Below are 22,579 nucleotides of genomic sequence, written 5' to 3' on the forward strand. Positions count from 1 at the left end.
CATATATGACAGTGGTTCCATAAGATTATAACGGCTGAAAATTTCCTATTGCCTATTGATATAGTAGTCCAACCCTTTACTCACACATTTATGCTGATGCCATTATATGAAACCACAGAACTGCCACTCATAATAATACAGGACATACAATTGTATGTAAGTGTGTAATACTTGTTAAGGACAATAAATCACTGTTGGTTTCCTTATTTATTATGCTATATTTTGTATCATTTTAGAGTATACTCCTTTTACTTATAAAAAGAATTACTGTGGGCTGGGGATGTAGCTCAGTTGGTAGGGTGCTTGCCTTGCAAGCACAAGGCCCTGGGCTCAATTCCCTGAAACACACACACACACACACACACACACACACACACACACAGATTACTATAAAACAATATGCCCTACTACACCAGCAGCTGGCTCATGTATCTCTCTCTCTCTCTCTCTCTCTTTTTTTTTTGCAGTGCTGGGTAATAGGTAAGCACTCTAATCACTGATCTACTGAGGGGAAAGTACATGGAGTGGAATAAAAATTTGAGTAGGGCAGGTACAACAGAGATAAACCCTCCCAGTTCCTTACCATATCTCTTGACTACATCAAGAAGACATGTCAAGTGACAAATGTTTATGTAGATTTGTGTAAGTGTACTCTTGATGTTCACATGAAAACCTGGTTCACAATACAATTTTTACAACTACACAACCTTCTAAAAACTCAACAAGTGCCTGCATTATAATTAGGGGACATATTCCCAAGTGCCTGCATATAATTAGGGGACATATTCCCAAGAGGAGATTTCTATATTACTCTGTAGGTTTTAAAGCTAAATTTAAGAATTTCACATCCTTCAAACTTGTTTCTAAGACAAACTGTTAAAAGGGAAAATCCTGGTTTCCCATGGTGGCACATTCCTATAATCCCAGTGACTCCCAAGGCTGGGCCCAACTTAGTGAGATCCTGTTTCAAAATTTTTAAAAAGGCCTGGGGATATAACTTAGTGGTAGAGTGCTTGCTAACATGCATGAGGCCCTGGGTTCAATTCTAAGTCTGAGGAAGGAACTGACATTAGCAGGTGAGGACAAACCAACAGCCACGATACCTGAATGCTTATAAACACCAATGCAGAAGAAAGCAGAGGAATGAAATAAGGTGGGTGCACATCTCAGAAGAGGAGAAACCTCATGGTAGATGAATATTCATTGGAAAGCATGGCTAGCCAATTTAAAAATAACAAATGAAACCAGGGAAAAGGAACTGCTGCCCAATTCAATAGCAAAGGGGTTCCATTACTAGAAACGAAATGACAGAAAGTTTTGCTCCTGTGAACTCTTGACAATGACTAACTATGGCTTCCTTCTAGAATAGAACTCCACACTGAGGGGAAAGTACATGGAGTGGAATAAAAATTTGAGTAGGGCAGGTACAACAGAGATAAACGTAGGAACAAAGTGACAGAAAAACTCAAAAATAATCATAAGTGTTTCTTTTTAACACTACATTAAAAACAACAAAACTAGTTCAAAAAGATATCCAAACTATATGAACTTTTAAAATTTCAGGAAAACTAATTTTGCATAAAAATGAACAACAAATCCTGATGCAACATTACAGCTACTCCACAAGCTGAAACAGAAGGATCACAAGTTTGAGGCCTGCCTAGACAAGTTAGCCAGTCCCTGTCTCAAAAATGAAAAAAATAAGGGGTTGGAGAATGTATCTCATTGGTAAATGTACCTTGGTTCAATCACCAGTACCACAAAAAAAAAAAAAAAAAAAAGACAAAATTAAATAAATGAGTAACAAAAAAGCATGTCAAATCCCACACAAAACTGTGTGTGTGTATATGACTGTGTGTTTCGTTTGTTCAAACTATTATAATGAAACACACATGGAGCAGAGTAGTACCTCTACACATAAAGAAAGCATGTCAGAAAAACATACACAGTATATCAAAATTATAACCTAGCCAGATGTAGTGGTGCATGCCTGTAATCTCAAAGACTAGGGAAGCTGCGACAGGAGTATTCTAAGTTTAAAACCAGTTTAACAACTTACTGAGACAACTGCTTCAAAACAATAAAAAATGTGTCACTCAGTGGTAAAGTACTCCTGTGTTCAATACCCAGTACCAAAAAAACAACAAAAAATTATAACCCATTTCAAGTCAGGCACAAAGGCACATGCCTCTAATTCCAGCGATTTGGGAGACTGAGTCAGGAAGATTACAATTTTGAGGTCAGACTCAGCAACTTAGCAAGACCTTGTCTGAAGGCCCCTGGGTTCAATCCCCAGTACTAAAAATAAAAATTAAAAACTAAAATATAACCTTTTTCAAAGCAACAGAAAAGACATTAAGTAAATGATTTGAAACATAATCAGGAAAACAGAACCAAAGCAGCAGCACCAACCAAAACAAAATTAGAAGTAAGACAAAAACCACTGTGGATATAAAGAATAAACTAGAAGGGACACAAGAGTGAATAAATATTACTCCTTGAAGAAAAAACAGAAGGTAAAGTGGGAGAAAATACAAAGAATATACAACAGATAGAAAATAGCAGTTCCTAAAGCAGAAAACCAAAGCAAAAGCAGGGAAATAAAAATATTTGTTATTCAAACAAAAAAGATTTTATAATTCAAAATTTTTCACTTAAGTTTTTGACAAAAAAGTAATATGCACAACATGTTTGAAATATGTATACACTGTGAAATGATTAAATCAAATTAACTGACATAAGCTGTACCTCACAGACCTTTTTTTTTTTCTCCTGTAGTGGTGAGAACACTTAAAATCTCTGCGATTTTCAAGAATACAATACAATGCCAGGCACAGTGGAACAAGTCTATAATCCAAGCAATTTGAGAGCTGAGGCAGGAAGATCCCAAATTTGAGGCCAGCTTCAACAATTTAGTGAGACCATCTCAAAATAAATAATAAGGGCTGGGAATGTAGCTCAGGGATGAAGTGCCTATGCCCAGTACTGGGGAGGTGGGTGCTTATTAACATTGTTACTTTATGCTAGACAAGAGAGGTCTTGAAATTACTATTCCTTCTAGCTAACTAAAATACTGTTTATAAGCCATGCTGGTGTGTATGAAGATGTGTCTCCTTGTAGGGTTTTTGGTTTGGGGCTGTGTGTGTGTGTGTGTGTGTGTGAGAGATACTGGGGACTGAAACCAGGAGTACTATGCCACTAAGCTCTACCCTCAGCCCTTTGTGTGTTTCGAGATGGCTTCACTAAATTGCCCCAATCTGGTCTCACTGTAGTTTTGATATACGTTTCCCAAATAATTTATGACATCATACATCTTTACATACACTAGTTAGCCATTTGCGCACTTCAGAGATTTCTGTTCTTTGTCTATTTTTTTACTACTGAATGTGTTTGCATTCTTTGACCAAAACCACAAATAAAAAGATTTAAAAATACACATTGAAAGAACACACTATTTACAAAAAAAAAATCTAGAATTAACAGAATTTAAAGAAAAACATAAATTCAACATTTATAAAGGGGAAAAATTCAATTACCAAAAATGAAAAAAATGCTTTTCACATCAGAAGAAAATGGAATGAAATTTAAAATAATCAAGAGAATAAAATGTGAGGCAAGGATTTTTTCTTCAACAAAAATGATTTGTAAACATAAAGGCATTATTCTTAACATGCAAAAACAGGTCTTGAGCTGGCATGGTGAAACTGAAGACTACTTGGGAGTGGGGTGAAGTTCAGGTGTTGAGGCTACCCTGGGCAACATAGTGAGACCCTACCTCAAACGGTGTTCAACTTTTTTACAAGCAACATAATCCTGATCCCGCAAACTAAAAATATTACGAATCAAGATGATTACAGATCAAAATCCCTTTGAACACAGACATAAAAATCCAGGAGAGCGGGGAATCCCACTGAATCAATACCAACAATACAAGCTATGATTTCTGTTCAAAAAACTTAATGTACTTCTCAAAATTAGAAGAATGAAGGAGGAAAAGTCTTAAAAGGCTATGATAAAAACTCCTCACAGCTGGGCATGGAGGCACATACCTATAGTCCCAGCAACTCAGGAGGCTATGGCAGGAGGATCACAAGTTCAAAGCTAGCCTCAGCAACTTAGAAAGACCCTAAGCAACTTAGGAAGACTGTATCTCAAAGTAAGAAAAATGAAAAGGGCTGGAGATGTGGCACTGGGGTTAAGCACCACTGGGTTCAATCCTTGTTACAAAAAAACAAGTGTAAACTGGGTATGGTGGTGTATGCCTGTATTGCCAGCTACACAGGAGACTAAGACAGGACAATCACAAATCTACAACCTGTCATGGCAACTTAGACTCCATTCAAAATTTAAAAATGAAAAGGGCTTGGGATGTAGCTCAGTGGTAAATTGCTAGGTAGTGTAGCAAAGTAGGGACTGAAGCCACTGGGTACCAGAAAAAGAAAAAAAAAAAAAAAAAACCAGTAATATAGGTATAAAGATGGATATAGTTAAGAATACATTTCAGAAAGAGATCTACATATATAGCTTTTAACTTTCAAGAAAGGTATTCAATCTGGGCTGGAGTTGTGGGTCAGTGGTAGAGTGCTTGCCTAGCATGGGTGAGGCACATGGCACATAAATAAATAAAATAAAGGTCCACTGACAACTAAAAAAAAAAATTAAAAAAAGGTATCAATCTAATGTGGAAAGGCAAGTCTCTTCAATAAATACTGTTTCACTAATTATAAATCTACATTTCCTTCTCCATTTATTAACTTACTTATCTATGTATGTATTACAGTCCTGTGGGTTATTTCATTGGGATACTACCCAAGTCCTAGAATGAGACCTTTCTTCAAGAAGCCTGAAACCTATAGCTCAGTGGTAGTGCTTGCCTAGCACTTGTGAGGCACTGGGTTTGATCTTGAGTGCCACATAAAAATAAGAAATAAATAACGGTAAATAAAGGTATTGTGTTCATCTACAACTAAAAAAAAATTTTTAAAAAAAGGCTGAAACCTTAGTTCTTTAAGTATTTTTTTTTTTTTTAGTTGTTGATGGACCTTTATTTCATTCCTTTATTTATATGCAGTGCTGAGAATCAAACCCAGTCCCTCACACATGCCAGGCAAAGCATCTACTACTAAGTGACAACCCCAGTCCCTGAAACCTTAATTCTTTTTAATGTAGTAGAAACCAAAAACAAGGTGCTAGATGCAGAAGTTCAGGGGTGTTTGTGTATGGGGGAGAAGAATAAGAATGAATTCTAATTCTAATTCATTCTAATTCATTCCATAATAATTACTTCACTAATTCAGTTATTTAAAAAAAAATCCATCTATTGCTGGGTGCAGTATTGCATGCCTGTAATCCCAGCAGCTCAGCCTCAGCAATTTAGTGAGGCACTTAGCAACTCAGTGAGATTCTTTCTCTAAATAATTTTTTTTTTTTTAAAGGGGGTTGGGGATGTGGCTCAGTAGTTAAGTGCCCCTGGGTTCAATCTCTGATAAAGAGGAAAAAATTCATCAGTTTTTAAAAAGAGAGAATTGCTTACAAGAACAAGTGGAATTTATCTTTGGTACTGAGAAAAAAAAAAAATGAAACTATCATGTTTGGCAAAATACAGGTTAAAGAGTAGAACAAAAGTTTTCACCTAATCATGTTTCTCAAAATGAGGAACACAATCTATTAGTGGATCATGAAACCAATTCCCAATTTAAAGTATTATGATGACACCACATCCCTTACTTCCCCATATCCCATCCTGGAAATAGAACCCAGGGCCTTAAACATATGCTAGGCAAGCATTCTACCAGAGCATTTTGTTTTGTGTGGTATTTTGTTTGTTTAATTTTGACACAGAGTCTCATTAAATTGACCAGGCGGGTCTCAAACTTTTGATCCTCCTGCCTTAGGCTCCCAAGTCACTGGGATGTAGACCTGGGCTTCCACACTTGCCCCAGACCTTTTTTAATTTTTATTTGAAGACTCAGTCTTACTGAATTCAACTTGTGATTCTCTTGCCTCAGCCTCCCCAATAGCTTGGATTACAGGTATAGCCACCACACTAAGTTTATGATTACTTTTAAAATAAAAAAAAATAGAATAGTTGTTTCATATGTAAAATGAAGTATAAGTTGCATTACTTTCTGTACATAATTAGTTAAAAAGATCTAAAAATATAAATTTAATGTAAGTGGTAAGAATATGTCACTATTTCATTAGAATTACACCCATATAGAAATTAATGATCCTTAACTATGAGAGCTTAGCAGTATTTTGGTAAGAAAAGAGGAAAAATAGAACAAAAAGTGGTTTTGATATGAAGAACTCTAGAAACCACCTGTTAAGAAATAAATATTGGTAGAATATAGAGAATATTGATAGAAAACAACTATTTTAGTTGTGAGGCTTTAATTTCAAATATATTTTAGAAATATCTTTGTGCTGCTGGGCTTGGTGGTACGCACCTCTAATCTCAGCTACTGGAGAGGCGGAGGCAAGAGAATGGTCTATTTGTGGCCTGTCTGAGCAATTTACAAATACCTTGTCTCAAAATAAAATGAGCTGAGGAGGTAGCTCAGTGGTACAGTACTTGCCTAGTATGTGCAAGATCCTGAATTCAACCTCAGTACTGAGGGGATGAGGGAGCGGGTATCTCACTGTGCTAAAACCAGAAAGGCTATATTGTAAATAATTCCTGAGCTTTCTTGCTGACAAATTCTGAAGTCAAATAAGCAGTTAAGTCTTTGAATCAAAATCTAGATTTGAGTTAGGGTTAGAGTTAGGGTTAGGGAGGGGGGCAAGAATGGAGGAAGGAAGGACTGTATAGAGGGAAAAGAGGGGTGGGAGGGATGGGGGGGAAGGGGAAAAATAGAATGAATCAAACAACATTACCCTATGTAAATTTATGATTACACAAATGGTATGGCTTTACGCCATGTACAAACAGAGAAACAACATGTATCCCATTTGTTTACAATTAAAAAAAAAAAAAAATCTAGATTTGAAAGAGACCAAAGATTTCCTTCAGCCTCTTAAAGACCAGATTGTATTCCAATTTTGTTATATTGATATGATGAGGCCTTAAATAAGCCTGACTGTCTTAGAATGTGATTATATTTGAAGACAGAGACTTTAAAAAGGTAATTAAGTTAAAAGGGGTTTGTTAGGTTGGTCCCTAAAGCAATGTGACTGGTGTTCTTATTAAGAAAAGAAGATTAGGACACAGACAATGGGTGACTATGTGAAGACACGGAAAAAATGGCTATCTGCCAGTCAAGAAAAGAGATCCCAGGGGAAGAAAAAAACCAAACTTGCCAACACCTTGATCTTGGACTTCTTTGTTCCAGAAAAGCAAACACATTTTTTCTTCTTTTCTTTTTTTTTTTGGCACCAGGGACTGAAACCAGGGGTGCTTAACAACTAAGTCATATCCCCAGCCCTTTTTCTTTTTTATTTTGGGATGGGGCCCCACTAAATTACTAAGGCTAGCTTTGAACTTGTGATCCTCCTGCCTCAGCCTCCAAAGATGCTGGTATTACAGGATGCACCACCATGCCCTGTCTTACACTTCTGTTCTTTAAGTTATATATAGTATGTGATATTTTGTTATTGCAGCGATGCAAACTAATATATACTCCTCATATTCATAAATAAACAACACCTCGGGCTGGGGAGATAGCTCAGCTGGTAGAGTGCTTGCCTCGCAAGCACAAGGCCCTAGTTCGATCCCCAGTACCGCAAAAAATTAAAATTAAAAAATAAATAAATAAACAACACCTCATGTTAAGATTACCTGAATACTCTCATAGCTAATTTATGGTCAAGTTAGGACTAGAGTACAGATATAAACTGGTTGATAATATAAAAACAGGAAAAGAAAAAGTATGCCAATAGCCATGTGATTCTAGAAATCGTAACAGTGAAGAATAACAACATAGGCTACTAACATAGATAAGCAAGTTTCTAAACATCAGATTTATGAGAGGCATGAAAGCAAAGTAAAATATCTCAGAAAGGACCACAGCTCAAAAGAGAAAGCAAAGAAGTTTATCTAAATCTTAAGTCTACTCACATTGTTGTGAAAGTCCAAAAGCAAAAAAAAAGAATGGCCCACGGTTGTAATTCCAGCAACTCAGGAGGCTGAGATAGGAGTAGTTCAAGTTTGAGACTAGCCTCAGCAACTTAGCAAGGTCCTAAGAAATTTAGCAAGACCCTGTCTCAAAATAAAAATAAAATAAAATAAAAAGGGGCTAGGAATGTGGCTCAGTGGTTATGTGCCCCTGGGTTCAATTCCCAGTATCGAGAAACAAAGGAACAAAAACAGAAAGAAAAAAAGAAAGGAAAAGGAAAGGTACCAAGAAAACAAAAGTGGCAGCATAGGAAACTGTCCCACTTTGGGTTTGAAAGGGACACTTGTAGAAATAAGAGCAGTAGTCCATCATCTACTGAGAAAGATTAAGGGGATGGTAAATGGTGATATATGTATAAAACATTGCAGGAAAAATTTCTCATGAAAAGAACAAGATTCAAGCGTTGAGCTGATAACAATATAAATAAATGACAAAGTGGGCAGCATAAGACCCAACTCTTATTTACACTCACCAAGAATAATTTTCATACTAGACATTTACTGTCCTTTCATAAATAGGTTTTGTGCCATAAATACAATATCTAGCTATTTTCAGACAGAATGGTTAAAAAAAAAAAAGTACAGGTAGAATCAAATATCATCTGTATTTAAAATACTAGTACAAGAGGATTGAACACAGGTATGCTTTACCACTGAGCTATACCCCCAATCCTTTTTATTTTTTTATTTTGAAAAAAGGTCTCACTAAGATGCTGAGACTGGTCTTGAACACAAGATCTTCCTGCCTCAGTCTTCCAAGTTACTGAGATTTTAGGTGTGTACCACTACCCCTAGCTTTAATTTCTTAAATTTGGGACAGGGTCTCTCTGAGTTGCCCAGGTTGGCCTTGAACTTGGGATCCTCCTGCCTCAGACTGCAGAATTGCTGGGATTATAGGAACACTCCACTATGCCCAGCTCCCTCATGAAATTTGAGTGCAATGGATATACCATGTTGTTTATATATGGTAGGCTCTTTACAGCACCACAAACAATTGTAATATCTTAAGTCTCCTCTACTGCCAATAATCAATTTTTACCCACCTGGGGGCAATCTGAACCCTGTGCAAGAATGCAGGCTACAGAAGGAAGGACCCTCCTGCCTTTGATGTCTCTTAGCTCCTTATCTTGGCAACCTAAAGTGGAGGTCCTGGGTTTTTAAGACCATACCTTCATTTCTCCTACATTATGCATCCTCTTCTAACATACTTGTTAAACAGACCCTGGGTCTCTGAATGATCTCTCCAATGTCTTCCCCTGGCAGTAACTGGGGTCAGAACTTGTAAGGGAGGTTCCTACCCAGAGCCCTGTGGCACTTGTCCCTTCTCCCTATCAAATGTGAATTGCCTATCAAGGGCTAGGTACACAGCAGGTGCTCAATTAAATTAAAATTGTATAAAGATCTTCCTAAGCTATAAGGTTATAAATTTCTACAGTGGGCAAGGGTGTTGGTAGTGGTAGGGGTAGAAAACACTGGGAGCCTCCCAGAGGCTTCTCTAAATCCACAGTGGATTCATGCCTTCCTGGGTTGGAGAGCTGTGTGTGCTTGGCAGGGGTTTGGGAAAGTTATGCATGCTTTTGTTCAGACCTGGGTCATTAACGGTAACCGGAAAATAAGCAAACAAACAAATAAAATACTAGTAGTTACTTAACTGGAGGTGCAGTAATGCATAATACTTAAAGAATACAGGCTCTGAAACAGAGCTAATTAACTTCCAGCATTGCCACCTAAAGCTAAGTAACACCATTACTTGAAACTAACAAAAGAATTTATAGTCTTAGAAAGACAAAACTTTTACAACAAAATAAAAATAAAAATCTTATACGAATATAGAATATTTATAAATCTTAACCAATGGTTCAGTTATTAAGCTTTATTAATTCTATTACAACAAAATCTACCACTATGAATAAGTCAACACAGTGATTCATTTTCTACTGTTCAAAATAAGCATCTTACTTTATAATAAAACCTTTTGGTGGGGGGGTCAGGGATTGAACCCAGGGGTACTTAACCATTGAGCCACCTTCCCAACCTATTTTATTTTTTATTTTGAGACAGGGTCTTGCTAAGGCTTAGGGCATTGATAAATAGTTGGCCTCAAACTTGCAATCCTGCCTCAGCCTCTGGAGTTACTGGGATTACAAATGTGTGCTACCCATGCCCAGTTCATAATAAAAGATCTTATCATACAAATAACTGTACCAAGAAAGAATACAAAAGTAGCATGTAATCTACATATAATGAATGATAACACTGTACCTTTATTGTACATTAAAGTCTGTCAAACTGCTTTTCCGCCTTGTAAAATCTAACCTGAAAATAATAGTAATTGACTAATCGATTGCCTGACTGTGATATCAGAGATTGAATTCAGTGCTCTATCACTGAGTCCCCTCTTTTGCTTTTTGAGATAGGGTCTCACTAAACTACTAGGCTGGCCTTGGACTTGCAATCCTCCTGGCTTCAGTCTCCTGAGTCACTGGAATTTACTGGTGTGTGCCACTGCACCCAGCTAACCTAAAATAATTATAAAATAAAGTAGTTAATGTTATTCCCATTTGACTATCTTCCTGAAGCCCAGAAGGAAAAATTACTCTGCTCAGGTCACTCAAATTGGCTCACAGTATGAATCTGGAGCATGATCTCTGGTTGGTACCATTCCTTTTAGAACTAATTTTATTTTGTCTTCAATGAAGTAATACATTTTCATAGTGCAAATGTTAGAATTCAGGTAGATAAATCAACTTCCTAGTTAGTCAATAATATTAACAAGAAACTAATTTTTCTCTGAAATGAAAGACAACAGAAGTAAAGGAAATAATTTAAGCCAGGCCTCATGACATAGGTTTGTAATCTCAGCTACTGGGGAGGCTAAGGCAGGAAGATTATAAATTCAAAGGTCACCCTGGCCAACTTAGCCAGACCCTGCCTCAACATTGAAAAATAAGGGTTGGGGATGTAGCTCAGTGGTAGAGCACCCCCGGATTCAATCTCTCACTGAGAAGGGTAGAGAGGGAGGAGAGAGAGAGAGAAAATGTAAAGAAAAAGGAAGGAAAGAGGGAGGGAGGGAGTAAAAGAATAAGGAAAAATTTCTCTTTGCTTTCCATAATGTCAAAGGCAAAGTGGATGATTAGATAAATGGAATAAATAATGTCCACCTTGAACTTCCATTAAATATTCTATATGGGATAATCCTAAAAGTAAAATAACACCAAAATGTAGACATCCCCTTAAAACGGACTCAATTAGTACCAATTTCTCATCTACACATGCTAAGAAGAAACAACCTGAACATTACCTTTTCTTAAATGTAAGTATGAGGCAAAACCATTACCTTGGGTGTGCTTCCTTTAATGAATTTTTTAATAGAAGACAATAGGCCGGTTTCATTCTTCGGTGGTTTCTCTCCTCCTGATGGCAGCCCATCATCAACCTCTGAATATTTCCTTTTTGCTCTGGCAGTGCGTTGTGTTTGGATTTGATTTGACTGCTGAGAAGCTTTCCGTGTTCTCAGCCTCATCTTTTATGGGTGCCACATGTAAAACTATAAGAAAAAAATAACAAAGGTTATTAAAATTCAACCTAGTGTATGCAACTATGCCCAATTTACATAATACAAATCTCTTGATTAAAAAAAAGTTCAGTTCTCTAAGCAGATTTAATAAAAAGTCAACATTTTAAGTGAAAGGCAATGCACTTGTACTTTATATATATCAAGTAACCTTCTCCACAACCTCTGAGATACTATATCCTATGAGCTAACATGAGTAACATCAAAGAGTATGCATGTTCTCTCTACAACACTGTGCTACGTCTGCTCATGCCAACATTGTCATTTGTTTAATCATTCATTTATTCTACAAATATTTATTGAGCACTTAAACACACTTGAGGCACTGGGCTAGGTAAACACTGATAAAATAGTAAACAAGACAAAGTAGGGTTTTGCCCTTAACTTACAAGGTAGTGGGAAAACCATTATTCAATGAATGAGTATTCCAGAACAGAATTCTAATAATCAACAATCATACAAATGTAATAGGAGCAGTTGGATCGTTTTAAGATTCTAGTCTTAACATATATAACAATACTTTAAAAAATGTGTTCCTGAGCTAGGGGTGTGGCTTGGTTGCAGAGCACTTGCCTAGCACTAAATGAGACCCTAACATAAAAAAAAAAAAAAAAAATCTAATACCAGCAAATTGGGAAAATCCCAAGTTCAAGGCTAGCCTGAGGTAAGAACCTTTTAAAAAATAAATTAATTAATTAAAAGGATTGGGGATGTAACAGCTCAATGGCTGAGCGTCCCTGGGTTCAATCCCCAGTACCACCCCTAACCCACTCCCACTAAAAAAGAAGGACATCAAGTCTCTTCTCAACCTGCAGGAGCTCTGTCTCTCTTCTTCTCATTGAATAAATACTATACCCTTTTATGCTTACTCGCTCTCCCCCATCAATTTCATTCTTCAAATTCACAAGATAAGAACCTGGAAAGGAGGCACTGGCAGGCAACTGGGGTCTGCTGCAAAACTACAGCAGCAGAGTCTAAAAATCTGGTTTCATTTTTTGGGCATTTGTCCGGCCCTTATTAACACCCTGTGTATTCCCCCACCAACTGCTACAAGGGACCTCTGAACTACTCTGATGCACAAGACACCCAAGCTACAAACAGCCATACAAACAGAATTCAAAATGAAATCCCCATCTACTGGGGGACCTAGGCCTCTGTAGGACCCTGACTGCTGTCCCCTTTTACCTCCCCTTTTCAGTTTGAAGAAGCCAGAACAATCATTGCCCCTTTCCCTTAAGGGAAGTTAGGGGTCCTTCTTCAGAGAGGGGGAAAAGAATAGGACAGGATAGATATAATGGAAGAGACAGTAAAGGAAATAGAAGACCCCATAATGGCTTCTGGAGATGTAAAGGCCACTCCATGAGATTAACTTGTAGAAATATTCCAAATATTCCAGCCAACTCCTCTGTCCCAGGGCAATGGGAAGAGGAAGGCAAGACAAACTTGAATGAAGACTACAGACTAGACGGCTAACCAATCAGAATTTTGCAAGCTAAATCAATAGCCACACTGTCCCAATACCTGATTGGCACAGATATTGATCACTGTCTCCACCCAGTAGCTGTATGAGCCCTAAGACTAGTACATTTAAGTGGTAACCCCTATCAGGTCAGGTCCCCTCTCACCCTGCAGGAGTTCTGTCTCTTTTCTTCTTACTTGAATAAATTCTACCCTTTTACAAAGAAAGAAGAAGCAGAAGAGGCAGAGGAAGAGGACACATGAGGCTTTCTATTTAATCTCTCTCATTTTACAGATGAGAAAATCAGTGGTCAGCAAAACAGTCATGACACTTAGAAAAATAGTTAAAAACACACCCCTGAATTACAATCTGTGAAACAGAATACAAAGACTAAAACAAGGATTAAGAAATGTGATCTTGGGCTGGGGTTGTAGCTCAGTGGCAGAGCACTTGGCCTAGCACATGCACAGTCAAGGGTTCGATCCTTAGCACCACATAAAAATTTAAATAAAACAGGGCTGGGGATATAGCTCAGTTGGTAGAGTGCTTGCCTTGCAAGCACAAGGTCCTGGGTTCAAATCCCCAGCACCGCAAAAAAAAAAAAAAAAAGAGAGAGAGAAAGAGAAATAAATAAATAAATAAAATAAAGGCATTCTGTCCATCTACAAGTACAAAAAAAATAAAATAAAATAAAATAAAGGGAGGGAGGGAACTATGGTCTTGAACTTCTCAGTCTACAGAACTGTGAGAAATAAATTTCTGTTCTTCAGCCACTACCCAGTTGTTTGTATTTTTCTTATGGCAGTTGGAAAAGACTAAGAAACCCCTAAACTCAAAAGACTTACCACAGAAGTTTCAAAACATCTTTCCAGGGCTGGGGATATAGCACAGTTGGGGGAGTGCTTGCCTTGCAAGCACAAGGCCCTGGGTTCAATCCCCAGCACCGCCCAAAAAAAAAAAAAAAATTTCCAAATAATGTTTTTCCATAACCAAATGACACTCAGCTTTAAATTGCCATATCCTTATTTTATTTGCCCCTTTTTCTAAGGAGTCAGTGTCAATTTATAAAAAGATTATCAAAGACATCCGTTATTTACTTAACCTGTCTATAGTACACAAATTTGATCTAAATTCCTGGTGTTTGGTACAGAATTCCCTAGAAAAGAAAAATGTTTATATAGCAAATTCATAGGAAAATTTTTAAATTTTATTTTTTTTAATCAACTTCTGTAATCTTTTTAAAGATTCTTTTCCAGGGCTGGGTTGTAGCTCAGTGGTAGAGCACTTCCCTAGCATATGTGAGGCACTGGGTTAGATTCTCAGCACCATATATAAACAAATAAAATAAAGGTCCATTGACAATTAAAAAAATATTAGATAAATAAATAAAGATTCTTTCCCAAATACCTAAGAATAAATCTATTTCAAACCCAGAATCATTAGGTGGAAATTACAAAAAACTATAAAACAATATATTGATGTAAAGTGGTCTAAAAAGACATGACATAAAGGAATCCAGTCTTAAGGAATTCAATTCATTAAAATTTAAATACCTGCCTCCAGAATGCAAGTGAAAGGATGAGATGATAATCTCTGCGCATGAGAAGCAAAAAGTTTAGCAGAGAAGCAAAAAGTTTAGCAAGTAAGTATAGAATATATTTTTATATCTATAAAATACAAAATCATGTAATTTGATAAAGGTAAAGAGGATTCTGGGAAATTTTAAGAAAAAGATCCTTTAAAAATAATTCTGGGGCTGGGGAGATAGCTCAGTCGGTACAGTGCTTGCCTTGCATGCACAAGGCCCTCCTGGGTTGGATCCCCAGCATCACAAAAAAAAAAAAAAAAAAAAAAAAAAAAAAACTGAACACGTATTCACCAGAATGAAAAACAAGAACACTTAAAAAAGGAAGCTGAAGTGTGGACTGCAGGTTGTAAACAGTGTTAAATAGGTTGGAAAGGGTTGGAGCAGTCAAACCATTAAGAATTTTCAAAACTAACCACTTTTTTTTTTTAAACAAGAGACTGGGAATTTCTCCCAGAACCTTACCACATACTGGGCAACAGTTCTACTAGTGAGCTACATCAACACCTCATTTTTAAATTTTATTTTGAGAGTGGCTCTTGATAAACTGCCCAGGCTGGCTTCATTCTCTGTGTATAGGGGTAGGGGATACAGGGACACCATACCACTGGGTTACATCACCAGCCCCCCTTTTTTTAAACAGTCTAAAAACAAACGGGTCTTCTTTTGAAACTGGTAGTGAACTTCCTATCCTTCTGCCTCAGTCTTCTAAATAGCTGGGATTACAGGTCCATGCCACTACATCCAGTTAAGAAAATATTTTTCAATGGCACATGGAATCCTTACCATGATAGACAATATGCTGAGTCTTGAAACTTATCAAGTCTAAGCGCTTGTAAAAATGTTCTCTGGAGGGCTGGGGATGTGGCTCAGTGGCAGAGTGTTTGGCTTGCCTAGCATGTACAAGAGCCTGGGTTCAATCCCTAGCACAGCAAAAAAAAAAAAAAAAGTTATTTGACAACAATCATAAATCAAATTATAAATCAATTAACAACAACCCTGAAAATATCAAATACTTGGAAATTTTAAAATATATAACCAAAATCTGGTGGTGTACCCCTGTAATCTCAGCAAATCAGGAGGCAGGAAGATCATAAGTTACTTAGCCAGACACTGTCTCAAAATAAAAAGGTCTTGTAGTACATATCTATAATCCCAGCAACTCATGAGGCTGAGATAATAAGGATTGCAAATCTGAAGCTAGCCTCAGCAACTTAGACCTTATCTCAAAAAAAAAAAAAAGAGCTCAAAATTCAGCTCAGAGGCAGAATGCTCATGGATTCAATCCCAAGTACCCCCCCCACACAAATGTCAATCAATTTCACACATGATATTAAGTGAATAAAGAAAAATATCCACATATCATCTCTACTGAAGCAGAAAAAGTATTTGATTAAATCCTTTCATGATAAAAACAATTTCAACAAATAAGGAATAAAATAGAACTTCCTCAACCTGACAAAAATCAACTATGAAAAATACACAGCAGATCACACATGGTCCAAGACTCAATGAACTCCCCACAAGATAAAAGACATCCACTTTTCACACTTATACTCAACATCTTACTGGACGTTTAGCAGGTAATTATACATGTGCATGTGCACATGCATACACACACACACACACAAGAAATTTATGTTAGAAAGAACAAAAATTCTTTCTTTACAGATGACATGATCTTGTACGAAGAATAACAATTAAGGAAAAAATGAATAAACTACTAGTAAAAATGAAAAATTTTATGTCCCCCAAAAGACACCATTAGGAATATCAAAAGGCAAACTGGCAGAATATTCACCAAATACATATTTCACAAAGAAATTCTATCTAGAACATAGAGACATCCTAAAATGCAATACACAAGACAAAAAAGTCAACTGACGGGGGGGGGGGGGGGGGGGCGGGCTGGGGGGGGCTTTGAGAAGGCACTCCATAAAAACTAGATGACTAAGCTGCGCATGGTGGCATACACCTGTAATCCCAGCTACTTGGGAAGCTGAAGCAGGAATATCACTTGTTCAAGGCCAGCCTGGGAAACCAGCAAGGCTTTAAGCAACTTAATGAGACCCTGACTCAATAAAAGGAGTTGGAAATATGACTCAGTGATAAAGCATCTTTGGGTTCAATCCTCAGTACCAAAACAGGAAAAGGTAAATAAATAAAAAGGGCTGGGGATATAGCTCAGTTATAAAGTATCCCGGTATTTAATTCAGAGTACTGGGGGGTGGGAGAAAGATGGGGTTGGGGGATATAGCTCACTGGTTGAGTGCTTGCCTAGCATACATAAGGCCCTGGGTTCAATCCCTAGTAACACACACACACACAAACACACACACACACACAACCCTAGATAATTGGTAAAAACATAGGAAAATGTACTCATTAAATATTTCATAAAAAGTATAAATTAAAATCACAAAGGCATACAAATTCACATCTACTAGAATGGCAAAAATTAAAAAGACTGACAAAAGAGGTAAAGAATATGGAACAGTGAAATCTCTCATATTCTGCTAGTAGGAATATAAAATTTTTGGCAAAGTTCAGTTATTTCTAATATATACACATCTAACTCTTTGATGCAGTAATCTCACTTCTAAGGTGTTTGAGAGTTCTTGCTTAATTTACCATAGTGGGGATTGAATCCAGGGTCTTGTGTATGGTAGAAAAAGTGCTCTATCATTGAACTACATTCCAAACCCTTTTTAAAAAATTTTATTTTGAGACAGGATCTATGTTGCCCAGCTGGTCTTAAATTTGTGATTCTCCTGCCTGAACCTTCCAGGTAGCTGAAAGTTTATAGTTGTGCACCATTGTGCTTACCTCACTTCTAAGTTTTTATCCAAGAAAAATATAAACATGTCCACAACACACTTTTACACACACACACACACACTCACTTATTCAGAATAAGGCTCTTTTTTACTTCTAAACTGGAAACTACAAAAATGTTCTCAAGAGGTTGCCCTAACCTATATTTTCCCTTGAATGCATGTTCCTCCCTTAATCCCCACAGGCCTCTCTCTGGAGACTACACCCATTCTCCTTGAATATGTATCTACTTTCCTAAATAAATCTATGTTTAAGCCTTTGACTGGTGTTAGGGTTTGGATGTGAGGTGTCCCCTAAAAGCTCACATGTGAGACAATGCCGGAAGGTTCGGGAAGAGAAATGATTGGGTTGTAAGAGTCTTAACTCAATCAGTGAATTAATCCCTAAAAGGATTAATTGAAGTGGGTAGGGTGTAGATGTCAAAGGTGGGAATTGGGGCATGGCTATGGGGTATATATTTTGTATCTGGAGAGTGGTGTCTCTCTTTGCTTCCTGATCACCATGATGTGAGCTGCTTTCCTCTGCCACCTTCTCCACAAAGATGTTTAGCCTCACCTCAAGTCCTGACGAATGGAGCTGGTCTTCTATGGACTAAGACCTCTGAAATTGTGAGCCCACAAACCTCTCCTCCTCTATAATTGTGCTAGTCAGATCCTTTGAGTCACAGCAACAAAAAAGTTCACTATAACAACTAATATGCTAAAATTCTTTTCCATGATGTATGTCAAGAACTCTGCTGGTACTGAGTCAAATTCACCCTTCTCTCTGGGAATTCCTTGGAACCTTCTCTGGAGATCTCTCTTCTTTCTTTGATTACAATTCCATGTTAAGAAGTCGGCAACACAAGAATTCCAACCTATCCTCACAAGTGAGACCGGTGTCTATCCTCTTTCTGTCAGTCAGGGTGACACTTTAGGTCCCTAAGTAAGCAGGGTCATTGCCCCTTGCCAGCCTAAAGCAACCATAGAAGATGGAGCTTCACCCCTCACTAAACTTTAAGATTAAGGCATAAAAGTCTGGTGTGTGGCGGGTGTGAAACAGGAATTTGGATACAGAAAAGGGAGACATCTACTGTGTCTCAAAGGAAGTATCCCTGAACCACAGAAATACAATAAACATCCATGAATCACTGAAAAGCAAAAAGCTCACAACAGTAGCAAATCCTGAGAAACTCAGCCTGCCCTTTGGCATGTTCCCTTGACCCATGCCCTTGCCTGTAAAAAATGTAACTTGAAGACAAAAGAGCACAAGGAAAACTGGTGCAAAATTGTGTAACTCCACCCTGACCCCACCTCTAGTCCAATCTCTTAGCAACCATTCCTCTCCCAACCAAGAGATTGCTGTTTCTCCCTCTAGCAATAAACACTCCACTCAGTGTTCTCTTTTGAATGCATGCATATTCCTTGCTTTACCACCAAAGGTACCTCTTTCTCTCTCCCTACCTCTCTGCTCCATTCCCCCTTGAATAAGTATCTACTTTCCTTAAAAAAACAAACAAACAAACAAAAAAACCTCTGTGCTTTGAGGAGGGGAAAAAAAAAAGCTCAACAGAAAGATCAATATTGTGGTGTTTTCACAGAAAGGAATACTAATCTGCATCAGAAAGGAACAATTACTAGTATCATCATAACAAGAAAGAATCTCACAAACATAATGATGACCAATAGTAGATACAAAAGAATACATATTTGATGACACCATTAAAAAATTTTATCAGACCAAAAATCAGAATACAAGTTGCCTTGGAGAAAGGAAGTGCTATATAGGGGTAGTGAAGTCTATTTGTTAAAATTTTACAACTCAAGATATTTGTGTGCAACCTAATCATTTGATAACCACTGGGCTATGTAGATATACGGGTATGCCATAGTAAGTCAGACTTAAAAATCAAAGTAAGAGCTTTAAAAAATAAAAACAATAATTAAGTAGAAACATCAGTACAGGGAAACAGATTTCACACATTATGCCTAGGGAAGTTACAAACAACCTTCAGCAGAGGATAAAACTATAAATCCAGAGTGACAACAATACATTATCTAAAACAGTTTTCAACAAAAAAGATGAGGCATAATAGAACAGGGCAAGCCTGATCCAAAGTCAAGAGGAAAAAAATGCAATGAATATGTGTCAATGACATGTCAGGCTTACAAGAATCCACTAAGACACACACATATATATATATAACTATTTAGTCTGCATAAGACAAAATTCACTCTTGATCCCCTAAGAATCTGGGAATTTCTTATTTTTAAATGGACTTACTGGAACCCTTCCTTTGATTATAAAAAATTAAGTGTTTAAACACTTTAATAGCGCATTAAAACAAAAAGATTACATAATTCCTCAACCCAGAGATGAATAAACTGTGAGTATATCAGTTTATTTTAATATGTGTAAGTACTACACTCAATAATTAGATTTATACTACATGTATTATCTGTTTTCCCCTTTCTACATATGATAAATTTTGAGGGTTTTGTTTTGTTTTGCTGTAGATGTGTACAATATCTTTATTTTATTTATTTATATGTGGTGCTAAGGATCGAACCCAGTGCCACACACGTGCTAACCAGAGTCACACCCCTGCCTTCTTTTATACTTTATTTAGAGATGGTCTCCCTAAGTTGCTTAGGGCCTAAGATGTTGAGGCTGGGTTTGAACTCATGATCCTTCTGTCTCAGCCTCCCGGACTTCTGGGACCAACTCCATAATTTATTTGAACATTGACTTGTAGAGAAATTAAACTGTTCATAACTACTAATATCACCTCAAATGGATACATACATTTCTGATTCTTAACAATCTCCTAATTTCTTAAACCAGGTGAAGTAGCACATTATCTGAAGCAGGATTGTTGGGAGCTGAGTAGTTCAAGGTCAGTCTGGGCAATACAGACTCCGGGGAGGGGAGGGGGAGAGGGAGAGGAAGAAAAGGGAGAAGGGGAAAGGAAAAAGGAAGGTAATGAGGAAAGGAAGGAGGGAGAGAAAGGAAAGGAAAGGAAAAGTTTCTAAGGGATGAATATACAGAAGATATAAAGAATGTAACACACACATACACCAAAAACCAACCAAACAAACAAACAAAAAAACAGCACCAATACATGGGCAAAAGAACTAAACAGAAACTTCTTACAAGAAGAAATACAAATGGGGTTGGGGTTTTGACTCAGTGGTAGAGCACTTGCCTAGTGAGGCACTGGGTTTGATTCCCAGCACCACAAAAAAAAATTAAATAAACAAAATAAAGGTATTGTATCCATCTACAGCTAAAAATATTTTAAAAAAAGAAACACAAATGACCATTAATTATACGAAAAAAAGTTCAACATCTCTAGTAATCAGGAAAATGCAAATCAAAACCACACTAAGATTTCATCTCACTCTAATCAGAATGGCAATGATCAAGAATAAAAATGATGGTGATCAAAAATAAAAATGTTGGGGAAAAGGTACACTTGCACATTATTAGTGGAACCTCAACTAAGTACAATCACTCTGAAAAGCAGTATGAAGATTCCTCAAAAAACTAGGGATGGGGATGGGGCTATAGCTCAGTGGTAGAACACTTGTCTCACATGTGTGAGGCGATGGGTTTGATCCTCAGCCCCACATAAAAAATAAATATTTATTTAAATAAAATAGGGACAAAACCACCATATGACCCAGATATTCCACTCCTTGGTATTTTCCCAAAAGATCTAAAAGCAGCATACTACAGCAATACAGTCACCTTGATGTTTATAACAACACAATTTATGATAGCTAAATTATGGAAGCAACCCAGGTAACCATCAATAGATGAATGGATTAAGAAATTGTGGTATCTATACACAATGAAATTCTACTCAGACATAAAGAAGAATGAAGTTATGGCATTTGCCAGTAAATGGATGGAAATGGAGGATATCATGCTGAGTGAAATAAGTCAAACTCAGAAACTCCAAGGTCAAATGTTTTCTCTCATATGCATAAGCTAGAGTGAAATACAGGAAAGGGAGGGAAGGATAGGATATTAATGTAGAAGGAGACTGAGGCAGAGTGGAGAGATGATAAAGGGAAGGCAATGCAGAATAAATTCTTTTAAGAATCACGTTATTTCTATATATAAATATACCCCAGGAAGTTTCACCTATAAGTAAAAAGAACCAATCAAATGTAAATAAATAGATGAGCCAAAGGAAGTCTAGTAGAGTAGAGGAAGGAGACTGGGGGAAGGGAGGGAACATGGGAGGGAAAAGGAGGAATTTATGAATCGAAATCAAATTCCATGCATGTATGAGTTTGTTGGGATGAACCCAACTGTTAATGTATAATAATAAAGCTCAAATTTAAAAAAAAAGAGAGACGAAAAAGTAGTTTCTTAGAAGAGAATTTATTAGGTCAAATTGTTAACATTTGGTAGTAACTCTGAAAAGTCATTTCAACCAGTTGTGTACAGGAGTTCCTATGTGACTGAATCTTACAAATGAGATTGTACTATTATTTTTTAAATATTTTGCTAACTGAAGATAAAAATTATTCTAAATTATAAATTTTGATAACCAGTGAAACTATATTGCAATTACAATTTATAAGCTAACTTCTAGTTTCCATGTTGATTAAGGGTCTATGTTGGGCTGGGGTCCTGACTCAGGTAGCACGCTCGCCTAGCACGCACTAGGCCCTGGTTTGATCCTAAGCACCACATAAAAATAAAGGTATTGTGTCCACCTACAACTAAAGAATTTTTTAAAAAAGGGTCTAGGCATGCCATTTTCCCATCTTTTGTAAAACTCTAAAATACTGAGCTGGAGGTGTAGCTCAGTGGTAGAGCACTTGCCAAGCATGGGTGAGGCACTGGGTTTGAACCTCAGCACCACAGAAAAATAAATAAATAAAAGTATTCTGTCCATCTACCAAAAAAAAATTTTTTAAACCCCTAAAATACCAAGGATAAAAAACTTTATCCTCCCCAACCAAAGTAGAAATACCCCAGCTTTTCTTATGCATTCAAGCACCCTAGAATTTGCTTGAA

The 22,579-nt window shown here is 37.1% G+C and overlaps 1 protein-coding gene across 3 annotated transcripts in view; it reads right to left on the reverse strand.

Moving 5' to 3' along the window:
* Positions 1–22,579, reverse strand: part of Ctdspl2 (CTD small phosphatase like 2) — a 78,409-nt gene that overhangs the window by 38,222 nt on the left and 17,608 nt on the right. For 2 of the 3 annotated variants that reach the window (XM_047538496.1, XM_047538493.1), the window contains exon 2: positions 11,451–11,660. In XM_047538496.1, the coding sequence (XP_047394452.1) occupies positions 11,451–11,636 (186 nt within the window). In that variant the 5' untranslated portion in view covers positions 11,637–11,660. Of the gene's footprint in view, positions 1–11,450; positions 11,661–15,517; positions 15,655–22,579 lie in introns of all 3 variants that reach the window. The other variant, XM_047538495.1, reaches the window with a different exon arrangement.

This window comes from Sciurus carolinensis, chromosome 2, assembly GCF_902686445.1.
Source record: "Sciurus carolinensis chromosome 2, mSciCar1.2, whole genome shotgun sequence".
NCBI classification, from domain to species: domain Eukaryota; kingdom Metazoa; phylum Chordata; class Mammalia; order Rodentia; family Sciuridae; genus Sciurus; species Sciurus carolinensis.